The 13,622-nt window shown below is 41.1% G+C and overlaps 1 protein-coding gene across 1 annotated transcript in view; it reads right to left on the bottom strand.

Moving 5' to 3' along the window:
- Positions 1–13,200, bottom strand: part of NREP (neuronal regeneration related protein) — a 29,649-nt gene extending 16,449 nt beyond the window's left edge. The window contains exons 1-3 of the mRNA XM_047778434.1: positions 13,072–13,200; positions 12,638–12,679; positions 11,265–11,333 (exon numbers count right to left, since the gene is read on the bottom strand). Of these exons, the coding sequence (XP_047634390.1) occupies positions 11,265–11,267 (3 nt within the window). The 5' untranslated portion in view covers positions 11,268–11,333; positions 12,638–12,679; positions 13,072–13,200. The remainder of the gene's footprint in view (positions 1–11,264; positions 11,334–12,637; positions 12,680–13,071) is intronic.
- Positions 13,201–13,622: the final 422 nt, after the last annotated feature.

The raw sequence follows: 13,622 nt of genomic DNA, 5'->3' as shown, positions 1-13,622 counted from the left end.
TGAGAAGGCTGAGGGGGGAGCAGTCAGGGAGCCTGTCCAAGGTCACATACCCAAGAAACGGAGAAGACAGGATGCAAAGCAGCCTCTCTTCTCAGAGAACACATTCTGTCAATATCGATCTTCTGCTCTTTCCCCGCAGCCACCTGCAGTGATGCCAGGAGGCCCCTGAGAGCTCGGGCCTGTTTTCAATCCCCCAGGCAGGTGCTGCGCATCTTTACTTAGTGCCCCTGTGATGTTATTTAGATGAATTTCTGACACCTACTATCAGCAGTAGTTTTCTCAAAAATATTTGTTGCTCTGTTACCTGTGTTTCAGATAAACAGCTGCCCTTCAGAAATAACTTACCTAAAAAAAAAAAAAACAAACCTCAAACTCAGCACTGTTTGAGGACACAGAGGGTGTGTGCCCCACTCTCCACATGTTTCCTAAGTCTCGGGAAAGACTGTTCTTAGAGGAGCAAATCTGGCGTGGCTAAGTTCGGACTTTGGAGTGAATTAAACCCTCGCCACATTGGTCACCATGGTTTTGTCTTTTTTTCACTTTTCCCTAGAAGGAAATGTTCAGCACACTACAAATACCTAGCAAACACTGCAGCTAATTACAGAGGCCATTTGCTGAGAAACCAAACTGTCTTCATAGGACCCTCAAATGAAATCTCAAACAACTGCTTCTCTGATGGCCTGCAATGGACAATTTTAATACAGAATATCTTCCTTCCATCAAACGCATCTGAAAGCACGTTCACTGTAACTCTGCCTTTCAAAAATTCATTCCGTTTCAAAACAAACTGTTTAGTCAAAGGCGAATGAAACGCTTATCTTTATCAATAATATGCAGATGTACAAATCATACACTACCTATAGCTATCCATACACTACATATAAAATGATCCTCGTTGAAAAAAATGAACACCTATTAGACCAGAGAGGCAGTGTAGAAACCACCAGGAATGGTATTTCAGAAACAACCAATTTAACCTGATTCCACTTGGAAACTTTTAATTAATGTAGTAGAACTGCAGTCAGTTCTAAAGACAGAAAAATGGAGGTGAGCTAAGAAGCCAATTATTAGTTATTACGATGATGAAAGTAATAGCAAATAACAAGAACAAGGAGAATTTGATCCTCAGACTACATGCAGTCAGTCGGCTAAAGACATGGTGCCTCTCTGGTTTTGTCTGAAGAACAGCTGACTAATTTGGTAAAAATTCACATTCACTGTCAGAAGAATTGTTTCTATGATGTCCAAAAAACACACTTAATTGAATTTCTGATTGAATTGATTGTGACAGTGTAGACAGTTAATCCTATAATAATAAAATTAAAGTTTAAAAAGCAGTCCTCATGGAAAAAAAAAAAAAAAGAATAGACTTAATGAAGATAAAAGGAAAAGATGCAGAGACTTGGCTCCCAGACCTTGATAACAAGATCAGAACAATTAAGATTCTATTATCAAGAAGTAAGCAAAATATCCAAGGGCCAGAGGCATTCCATGATATATAATTAGACCCAAGTCTCCATAGAGCACCCTGAAATAGAGCCTCAGTTATGGTCCACAGCAGCCAGGCTTGGGAAACAGTCAAATCTAGGTAATTAAGGATAAAAATTATGACGAAAAGAAGAGTTCAGACAAGACGTGGGCACAATTTTTGATGCTATGTTAAGTGAACTGGTTGAGTATACATGTTGATTATCCAATCCATAAATCAAGAAATATTTACTAAGTACTTACTTTCTGTGAAATATTGAATAATTGGTAGATAGCTTTCAATCCTAGAGATTGCACATCTTATCAAAGCCCATTTGTTTGGGCTTGAAGTACCAAAGTACCAAAAAAAAAAAAAACAAACCCACTTTTTTTTTTTTTTTCAAAAAAAAGTTTTTAAGGGGAGGTTCCTGGTGATCTAGTGGTTAGGACACAGCACTTTCATTGCTGTGGCCCAGGTTTGATTCCCTGGTCTGGGAACTAAGATCGCACATCAAGTCACTGCACATGGCAGGGAAAAAAAAAGTTATTTAGGAAAGAAGAGGGCTAGTTAATTAATTCATCTTTTCAAATTCTAATTCTCTTAGCCAAACAACAACAGGACGTCCATGAGGACACATGTTTCAAAGAGTGGGCCCATTCCCTGCCCAGTTTTCATTCTTTGCGCCAGTGTTAACTGAGCCCCTACAATGTAGTAGGCATTAGGCTAAATGTTCAACCATGAGCTGCCAAACCCACATGGCACGATGATACATGGAGGTTTAGCAACGGCCGGGCAAACGTGCACAAGAACAGGCTTTCCCATCAAGGTCTCAATAAGCCTTTTGGTAACCTGCATTAGGATGACTTAATGAAGGGCATGAAACAGTACTTTTTGGAAAAGCACTTAATAACAATCCCTTACTTGGGTCATGTTTATAAGTATCTTGATCAATAAGTTTTATTCATCTAACTATAGCCTCTAGGTTTTCCTTGACAGTTCTCAGTGTTGGCTGCCAAACATGCACTATCTTCTCATTTCTACTCTTTCCTGTCCAAGAACAGGTTCTATATCCAACACTGCCTTTATCCAAGAAAAGTGACCTCAAAATGCCTGGACCCATTTTAAACACTGCAACTTTTGTAGACTTCTCCCGGTTCAGCCACCGGACTGCAGTACTTTTCCCTGCTGGAATTGTATCAAACACAGTTTAGACAGGAAGGCTGTTACCTGCCCCAGTAATCAAAGGACAGTGGTGTTTGATGGTGATCTGAGTAAGGGCTGCAGTGGAGAAGGAAGAAGAGCTAGAACTGGGCAACCACACCACAATCTCTGTGCCCATGATGAATCTCCCTCTTGTCTTAATTACTTATTGGGATGAGTCTTTGGCTCCTGTTTTCACTGGCAATGGCTGTTCAGCTATTCTCCCTTTCTTTCCAACAACGGCTCCAGTTCCCAAAGTTAAGTTAAAAGGAGCAAACAGACCTTCCTTTCACTGGCCACATTCTCTTAAATATCTTCCCCTTCTTCCTTCTGAACACGAGTTATGTTTCTATCTTAGTCTACAAGAGTGAGGATGAAGAGTGAACAAGCAAAGTGTAAAATCGAGGTTTAAAAATACCGCCAGCTAGATAATCCTAACACTTTGCAGGCACAACTCTTAGATGGGAAACTATGCTAAGGTAATCAGATGCAATAATTTTAACTCATGAAGATTTCACTACCTTGTGAAACTGGAGCAGATCACGCCCTACAATCACGACCGCCTCAGTCTGACTGCTGAGGGGCAACCTGTGGGACCGCTGGTAAACCACCACTGACAACCTGGAACACAACAGCACCGCAAAGTGAGCATCCTCTTCCAGCAGACCACACCACACCAAAGCAACCTCTGGACTCTCAGAGCCTCTTCCATGTAAAGAAGTGTGAAAGAAGGGAGTGCAGAAAGGAGGAGCAGTTTTTATACTGGGCTCAGATTTCACTTAACTCTCCTCTTCTACCTCTCTGACGCTGAGCCTTCTTTATTCAGTGAGAGGGGTTTTCAGCAGCAAATTCATCACCTGTGTGCAGTGATCTCATTTCCTGGGCCACACGTTTTATAATCGGAATGATCATAACACTGAAAACTGTTGCACTATTTTACTGGTTGTAAATCTCAAGGTGGGCCACTGGGTTCTGCCCCCAAAATAACAGCTCTCCATGCATCCCGGAGCTCTGACTCATTCATTTACTCCACAGACATTCACTGATTACCAAGCCCATACCAGTTCCAGCACAGGTATTGGACCAATGGTTCACAGGGGTGCAATCTACTCTAAGGTCCATGAAAGTTAGGGTTTCCTTCTACTTTGTAGGAAGAGATTACAATCAACTTTACTAGTTCTTCTAGCGTTCCCACTTGGTGATGAAACTTTTCCACATCTGACCCCACCATCCTGCTGGTAGAGGAAAAGGAAGAAAACGAGGCATCACAGCCTCAAGTGCTACCATAGAGGGCTGAGGCTTACTCACCAGTGGTCAGTGTTTGTGTTTCAAGTTTACAGTCTTGGAGGGAAGAAAGGCATGCAGAAATTAGCCAGCTACAAGTAGAATGTTGTGTGATGAGTGTACAAAGGAACAGATTATTCCTGCTGGATGTACTGGGGTGAGTCTCATGGAGCAGTCAGTTAAATTCACTCTGGAAGAAGAATTTTATTTTACCAGGAGGAGCATTCTTTCCAGGACTGAGCATGGAAAGGCACGGAGGGAGGGACTCCTGGGGCATGCTTAGAATAACAAGTGGCCTGGTCCCTCCAAGAAAATATATTCTATAGCAGCTAGAAATTAAAGATGAGTTCACATAGTTCCTGGCAAAGCTGCCCAGCCATAGAAATTTAGGAAGGGCTCAACATAGAAGTTGAAAAAAAAATATTTGAAAGTATAAGGTGGGGGAAGCATAAGGAATTCAAGGCACAGGGCTTACCTACATCCCTCAGTGAGAGACTTAGGGATGAGTCCAACCTCACTTGAAGGGGCCAAAAGAGCTGGTGAAACCATTTCATGTTAAAAACCTTGCATGTGATGCCTCCTAAGGTAGGAGTCTGTACGGTATGCAGAAGAGATTCCAGAACAATCCTTGTTGGTCTTGGCTTTCCCCGACTTGTGGGGATCATGTGATGATATCACTTAAGATGGTCACCGGACTACTGACTAAATTAGTAACAGCCAGTAGGCCTCAAATTGTAAACAATTTTGATGATGATGTAAGTGTTGGCTTGAATTGTGAGTATGTACGTCTGGCGGATCAGGAAGAAGGACAGAGAGAGAGAACCGGCTGGATGTGTGTGGTTGCCACTGATAAGTACATGGCTACACTCAGACTGGCAGGAGAGAAGCATAGGGCCTCTTTTCACATGGCTGGCTCAGCAGCAACACTTTCTCTGGCCAAGTGGACACTGGTGAACCTGCCGCTTTCTCTGAAGAAAAGAGGCTAATCGAGCTCCCTTCCCAATGCTTCCCAGTTAAGGGTCTTCCTTCTCTCCGGGCCAAGGAGAGTGAGAGGCAGCAATAAATTAGGCTCATAATCCATCAGAAGGTGTATGTGAGGGAGTGTGTGTGCTCTTTTCTGTTGAACACAAGATTATGGTCAATAGGGACCCGAGGCACAGCACAAGGAACTCTAATCAATACTCTATGATAACATATATGGGGGAAGAATCTGAAAAAGAATGGATGTGTGTATGTATAACTGAATCACTTTATCGTATAACAGAAATTAGCATACTATTATAAATCAATTATACTTCAATAAAACCTTTAAATATGTAAAAAAAAAAAAAGCAAAGAATCCGAAACAGGCTAGAACCTGAGTGAGGGCCTTGGGCCATGTTGAAGATGCCTGCCCTCTGGCTTGACACGTCTAGTCCTTGACTTCTAAGGACTGCCTTTGCGAGCACAGAGGCCCTCAACGGGCAGGACATCCCCTGCTGCAGTAAAAATGCATTATGTGCTCTCCTGTAAGCATGCCTTCCTAATGCATGCCTTTTTATCCAAAATATGCTTTTCTCACATCTATATCTACTCAAATATTCCCAATTTCTCATTCACTCAATATATTAAGGACTGGTGCTAAGCCCTAAAATTCTTCAGAAGGCATAGTACCTGCTCTCAGGGAGCAAAGAGTCCACTTCTAGGTTTCAAATGTTGTGCTGATTCCAATCAGTAGTTAACGGAACAATATGGTAAAGATTTTGAAACTATAATCAGGCTGAATACTAACAATGATTGTCAAGACACTGATTAGCCATGTCTGCCTGACACTGTTGGAAGCAGGAACCAGGGGCGGCATGTCATCTCTGGGTCTAGCTTAACATCTACCTTGTTAAAAAAAAGTCCCCAGTAATACCACTCTTCTGCATCTTACAATTCAGCGCTAGATTATATTGCAAGACACTGTTTAAGCTCATCGCGCATGTTAGTCTTCCTGCCAAAGCTAGAATACAAACCCACTGAGGGCACTGGCCAATTGCGCCCCTTCCAGAACTCAAAGACCTGGGCGTAAAGAAAATGCTCCCCCCTCCCCCCCAAAAAAACACCCAAAAACTTGTTCAGTTGATATGAGAATAATGCATAACCCTACTGTTAACTCTTTGTCATTTTCTTCAGTACTTTCAGACATGGCATCTTTGTTTTCTTGGAATCGTTTTCATAATATCACAGAATTAGATTATACTGGATATAAGGGAAGGCTTTAAAGTTCCAGTTCTGGGAGCAAAGCTCCTGGATCCCAGAGGGGATTTTTAGGGCTGCAAGAAAAGTTGCTTTGAATTTTGAGCTCCACAGCCTGATCAAACCCAGAGAGCTAGCACTGCACCAGGTTGTTCAGAGTGTGGCTCTAAAGGCTGGTAAAGGTGAGCAACTGCAAACCACACTTTTTTTGGGAAAGCTTAATCACAATTTTTTTCTCTGTTAATAAATAACGGAAAATAATTTGCTGCGGAAGCTAAAGTTACACTCACTTCAACGCTCTAGCTCTTTAGAAGAATATAAGGATACAAATTACTTCCACTTGACCAAAACTAAACTAATGACTAAAGATTAAGTCATTCAGGGTGAATTTTTTAAAAGTCCAACCTAATAAAGATTAGCGATTAGCATGTATAGACCAAATATTTATTGAACTTCTAACATATATTTAATACTTTATTACGCACTGTATACGAAGCTTATAAGCCCTCTAGGGGCCTAAAATCTAGCTGGTCAATGAAAGAAATGCATGTGATCCAACTAACAAATAATGCAGAAGAGTATAATCCAGTGTTATACTGGGTTAATACCATGCCATTGCTACTAATAACTGAATTGATAATTTAGAATTTAGTTGAAAACCATGCTAATGCTTAAATCCCAAACTATTAGAGCTGCTAATACTTGTCATGCACTAACAGATCAATTTCAGGATCACTGTTATTTTTTAAACCACTGAGATGAGAGATCTTGAAACTGTCTCTAGGTGCAAAATATGTCCAGAAGCATCCATTTCAGATAAATTCAGACCCAATAAATTGTATTTTTAGTAACCATAATTTCTACAGATGTGGGCTGAGATTTATGGTTAACTTGTTTCCCAATTCAAAGCAAAGCAGCAGTTTAAAATCAGAAATTTTTAACTGTATCTTGAGCAACTGAGGTAACACAGTCCAAGGCCAGTACATTCAATAAATTTTCCCCTGGTATATTCAAATTGGATTTGCTGGTAAGATATCCTTATCCCTTGTCTTTTCCTTTATAACAAGGGAATTATTCAGATAATTTAGGCAAATCCCTTCCCACTGCTACCTCACACCAGCATCATTTTGAATAACCAAGATGAATGAGACAAAAATTAAGGTTATTTTTTCTAATACATAACTATTCAGACGATTATTTCACCTCTCCATTTCACTTTGGTTGTGAGAATAAGGCTTTAGAAGACTTTCCAGCCAGAAACAGCACTGAAAGAAATATGTGCAGGAGCAAGGAAGCCGCAGTACTTCACTCCAAGGCTCCCAGTCAGTCCAATGTAAATGAACACAATGTATAAACCTCATAATCTGGAGGTTACTCATTTGGCTTAGTAAAGCGCCCATATTTTAGAAGTGTATTTTTCTATTTTAAAGCATTCATGTTAAGAGTTGAAAAAAAGTGAATTCCTTCAGTGTATTTATGAAGATATGATTTTCATGCCAGTTTTTAAGAACTACATCAGATTAAAATAGAATGATACTTTAAATAACTGTTTATTCTAAGATTTCTGCTCAAATACTTTTTCTTTCCTGAACTATCTATTTAGCTCAAGAGGAAGCAGGATTGGTGCTAAACCCAGACAGACCATTCCTCCTGTCCTAATTCCCTAAACAATTCCCAATTCTCCCCCTCACAATGTGCTAGAAGGCCTGGTGAAAGAGGTGATAATACCATCTAAAATTACCCTCCTAGGTACTCTTCATCATCTCCACAATCAAGACTGAGCAACTTGTAAATTTACATTCCAAAACCCAGGGGCACAGCTACCAATAGGACCTCATCCCTCCTCAATCTTTGTCTTTTTCTTTAAACAAGAAAACCTTATGTTAATGGGGAGATTATTGAAAGAGTCTCCTTGTAAGCTCATGAATGCCACTTCACAGACTTTACAGAAAGCAGAGCTCTATGAACGGTACAATGGAGTCAACTCATCTTTTTGAAAAGCTCAGCATCCGTCTTGGAGAAAATCTAAAATTGTTCCAATTCCTAGGTCTGTTAAAACATAATGAGCCCATGCTTATGTGAGTCTATGGCATATCCATACTTGGAGGCAAGTTTACAGCACAGAGGGTGGTCATGTTGAAAATCAGGACTAAACCTTGACATTGAATTAGATAATTTATTTTTTCAAATATTCAGTAAGATCATCAGCTCATTCTGAAGGATTTTCTTCTCATTGATGTATGTGAAGCAAGTACCTTTAAAACAAAACAGCTACGTAAACACCAAGGACCCACATAAAAATACAGTCATAGAAATTAAAATTTAACAAAAAGCCAAATATGAAGAAGTGCTGAAGATTTCTGCAGATTAACAGTATTTTGTTAATTACAAAAAAAAAAAAAGGAGGGGGAGTGGCTGGAAAAAGCTATGTTTACCAGAAAATTTTAAAAGCTGAGGAATGAGTTATTAAAAAGAACATTCTGGAAAACTAAAAGAAGGCAAACCACTCTCAGCATTAAAACTTTTCATCGTACTCCTAATATGCACAACTCCAGCAGCATTGTAATCGATGTAAATGGTGCCCCCTGGAGTTGTGCCCAAAGGATCCCATACACAGAATACAATGTGATTAGTACCTCATAGAGTTAACAAAGCAGCTGTACTTATTTGATAAAGCAAAAGGCAAGTCACATTAGGATACTTTAGTGTCTTCAAATTTATTGTCATGTAACATCATTTTAGGGTATGTCAAATGTCTAGATATTGAATCACACTGTTTTGAATACTGGAATCTACTAGTTAATTTCTTAATACTGGAATGAGCTGATTATAAATTTGTATTTGGAATAAGCCCTTCACTAAACAGGTCAAAGAGAGTTAAATTAGAATCTCTTTAGTGTTTTAAATTATGTAAATGGAAATATATGTTTAACAGAAAAGGCATTTTTATATATTTGCAAGAGGTGGCCAGGTGTTAAGTCTACTGCTTCTCTAGCACTAGTTTTGAGTGTACATGGGCTAAGTCTAAGTAAGCCAGTTGCAGAGATCAGCAAAGCAATTCCAGTTTTAATCAAGGAAAGAAAATAATTTCTTCTTTCCTTGATTAAAACTGGAACGTGCTGCCAAAAAGGAGAAAAGGAGATGTAAGATACCTTTAACAGCAGTTAAAAAAAAAAAAGTGAAACTTTTTTTTTTTAACACTAACATGTGAGGAGACTTTGAAGAGCTCAGACCTCCCGGAATAAGAGAATTGCTAGAAAGTTACTTGGAATCACCCACAGACAATAACTGTCGGTGGTTTCATTTCAGGCAATGGGCTTGTGCCAAAAGGGACTGACATCTTGATGAAAGGATCACCAAAAAGTTGTGAGAATTTTTTCCATGAGTAAGAATCCTTCCAAGAGCAACAAATGGTGATTTCTCATTTTGCCACCATACATAAACGACGAGTGTAAGAAATTAACAACATGTAACAATGATTCGAATTTGTTCTTCTGCATTCAAATCGTTCCAACTTTCATTCTTGGCTTTGGCACACACACTTGCCTTCCACAAAGCTCACTCCGCTCACTACTACGCAAACAGGATATTTATTCATTGAGCCTGATCTATATGGCTAGTTTTGGCAGAGTCAGTGATCAAATTGATGTTTAACCAAACTGGCCACCTGACATATTACAACAAACATGAATGTTCATGGTCTATCTATGGTGACACAGAGGGTAAGGTTCTGGGATAAATAGCTAGAAGACAAGGTGTTGTGGCCATTCACAGTAAAAGATAATTAAATAAACAAAAATACTTTGTAGCACTTTATTTTATTACCATCCTAGAAGTCTATGACAATGGCTAATTAGGAATTTAATGTAAAGTTAGGAACCATCTGCATGAAACCCATTGATTAGTTTAATTTTCTGTTCATCCCTCTTGCCTTCTACCTTAATTTCTTTAAATTGGTTGTTATCAACCTAAGACCAAGCAAGATCTATTTTATTTGGTGCTTGGACACGCACCTGCTGAAATGACAGGTGAGGGAAACACAAAAAATAAAGAGCTTCCTTCTTAACAGAATTCAGACTGAACTCATTTAATTTGTTCTGATTCATTTTTCTCCCTGGAAGCTTATACTTGGATTGTTCTCAAAGAAAACATCAAGTATATCAGATTCGATTTTGATTCATTAAATTCCACCCTCGTTTAAAAGAAAAAAGTGAAAACTAAATTTGGAAATCACACACTCTAAAGTGGCAGAGAGGTGTTTGAAAGAGCATAAACAACTGCAGTAGGACATGTTGTACCTAACTGAACATTTTCATGACATTTCTATTTTTTTTTCAGTTCAACTTTATTTCCATAGAGGAAATTTTTCATAGAGGATAAATATACTTATTCAACTGTTTTTAATGTGCATCTCATCTACTTCTTTAATCAGTCATCAAACACTAAACTCCCTCCTCTGTGGATCATAATGCTTGTCAGAAACAGTACCACTTTCATTTAGAGGATAACATGCTTATCTTCTAAAACTGAACAGATGTCTCTCATAAATGAGGGTATAAGTCAACAGCAACAACAAAACACTAATTATACTGGAGATACAATAGACAGTGTGAAATAATATACAAGTCCATGCTCTATGTATATATTGCTTTTAAGGATAACAGATCCTATAGCTGTTAGATTAGTTCCATACAGACTCCTACTTTGGGGATAAGTTCTTGGCTGTCTCTAATACAAGACCCATTGCTTTGTTTGAGCCCTACGGCTGCCACCTCTGCTGTGCATGTCACAACGCATCACTCTTCTTAAAGAACAGAAGGGCTTCTGTTGTTCGAATGAAAAATCTTCACTTCTGAAAGGGGAATTTCAGCTTTCTATTCAAAACGATTAAAAATCAAAATACCTAATTTCTAATTCACCACATGCAATTTGTATTGCAAAGCTCCCCATGCTGGAGATAGAACATTTGAAAGGTCAGATGGGGTAGAAACAATGAAGGGTTCAGGCGGGATGAAGGTGGGTGGTTGATATTTACATGGAATAAAGACTGATAAGAAGCACCTGAGAGTCTTCTCTGATGACCAGTTCTTACCATTTTGAGAATCCTTAACAGTCTTGGCCTTGTACCCTCCCTCTCTTCAGTCCAGGGAGACCAAGCAACCTGCAAAATATGTTTAAATACGGTAGACAAATTGCCTCACCACAGGTCAGCAAATGAGAAATGCCTGTTAGAGGTTACAGACAAATAACCATTTTCTGTGGTTAAGCTAAGTTACATGCAAATTATTGTAATCACTGGGGTTTCTGAAAGAGCTTTTCAATCAGTCTATAGGCTTACAGAGAGGACAAAGGGAGCCCTGGTACCCGGGTTTGCAGAGTCCTGGGCTACTCTTAAGTGTTGGGTTCATCTTTAAATTGCAGGAGTTCAAAAGGTTTAGCAACTTAAAAGTAGAACCAAGTGATAAAAATAGATTGTTTTCTGGCTGCTCTTTGTTCCCAGACATACTACTGGCAGTATATTTGCAATCAAGACAGCAGAATAGGAATCAGCCTTCCACCGTGTAGTGTAATGCCTCAGAGTGGATATTTTTGGAAATGGCACTGCATTACATAACCTTCCGTGTTTAAAAAAAAAAAAAAAACTACACTGGGGGGAAAAGTCGGGAATATACACCATTATGCCCTTCTCCCTAAACCAAATAAACATTAATGTAATGCTGCAGTGATTTTCCTCTCAATCTTTGTGTCATCAGAACACAATTCTTTTGTTAACATAAGTTATGACAAAAATTAGGATGAATGGAGAAAGTAAAAGTTCTCTAACAGGGTATCATAAGCTCCTTGAGTTTTCCTATAACAGTATTATAGATACATACAAATGCAAATCAGATTATCATCATCATCAAGCAAAAAGTAGTCATTTGTTTTTAAACCCTCCCTCCCCTAAAGTTCAACTGCTTTATAAGAAAATGCAGAAAAAAGTGCTGCAAGATCGAATGCATGGAAAGACCCTTGGAGGCGACAGCAGGTTTGAAAGAGTAATAAAGTCTAAGGACAGAGGGACACAAATTCTTTTTATAAAAGGGGAAGGGGGGGAGGGCTTGCATGCACCAAAGTGCATCTAATGCAAAGAAAGAAAACAGTTCCTAACAATGCTTCATGTCCAAGAACAAAAATTAACCACACCAACAAGCAAAAAACCCCACCCCTTTCCAAAAGAATTCTCCCTCTTAACTTGTGCATTAAAAAAAAAAAGAAAAAAAAAAGCCCAAGTTAAATTCTAGCCTTAATGCACCAGGACGAAAATGCCAGAATTCCTCCAAGCTACACGCTTCAGCTCTTTAAAATTTAGTGGGAAGAAGCATAAACTCTGCAGGGTTGAAGGGTCCAGCTAAGAGCAACGGCAAGAAATCGACACAAAAGAGAAAGCGCTCCCGGCCGGGGATGGGAATGGCATATACTTACAGACAAAAGCCCCGCTCCCTGTTCACTCTCTCCTCTCTACACCTGAAACACAAATGTGGATGAAAAAGGGTATCATGCTAGAAAGACAGCTGGGGGTGGGGGGAGGGGGCAGGGGGAGGGAAAAGGGGTGGAGGAAGAGGAGGGAGGAGGGGGAAGGGAAACAAAACCCAAACCGGCTTCACTTCCAAGAAGTGCAGCCTTGGAAAAAGAAGGAGGGGAAGGTCTCCCTGCCTCGCTCTCTCTCTCTCCCCAAGAGTGTGTGTCTCTTTCTCTAAGAGTCAGTTTCTTTCTCCCTCTCTCTCCCTCCCTCTCCCTCTCTCTGCTGCTGCTGCTAGTGTGCTAGTGAACAATGAGCTAATTCTGATGGGCTGGCGTGGCGCCAGCGCCCCAGCCTTCCTGCCACTGCGCTGCCTTGGCGGAGCCAGACTGCTTACTCGGCAGGAATCGGCGACTCCGGGCCCGGTCGGCGAGCAGCCAACGCGCGCGCGCCCCGGTCCCCGGCACCCCGGGTGCCCCGCGCACCGCCCCCACTGCGCCCGCCAGGGCCCGGGGGACAAAGGGGCCGGCAGATCAGCGCGCAGCCCTGGCCCCGCCCCGGGAGCGCGGCGCGCACACACCCCGGCCCAGCCTCTCCCGCCCCTGGCAGGCTTCTCCGCCTCGACGTGCGGTTGCTTTTCAGACAAATAAGGAGGCGGAGGAGGCGGTTTGGGGGCGCGCCAGGCGTGAAGGCGGCCAGGGCCCTCACAGCCCGGCAGCTGGCCAGGGCCGCGGGGAGAGGCGGCGCGGCCCGTACTGTAATAATAAACCTGCAGCAGAGGGCATCTGAGGGAAAGAGGACGGCGACGGGCGGCAGCCGCCTTCCCTTTTATGTGCCTGTCCCGAGCGGATCAGAAAATGGTGCCCGCGGTGGCGCGGAGCCGCACACAGACACACAAAGAGCAGGCTTTGCACGCGATTGCGCACGGCCCGGGTCTGCCCCGCCGGG

The sequence above is a fragment of the Phacochoerus africanus genome, chromosome 4 (genome assembly GCF_016906955.1).
Source record: "Phacochoerus africanus isolate WHEZ1 chromosome 4, ROS_Pafr_v1, whole genome shotgun sequence".
NCBI classification, from domain to species: domain Eukaryota; kingdom Metazoa; phylum Chordata; class Mammalia; order Artiodactyla; family Suidae; genus Phacochoerus; species Phacochoerus africanus.
Note: the sequence above shows the minus strand (reverse complement) of the source record. Positions and strands in the feature narration are given on the sequence as shown.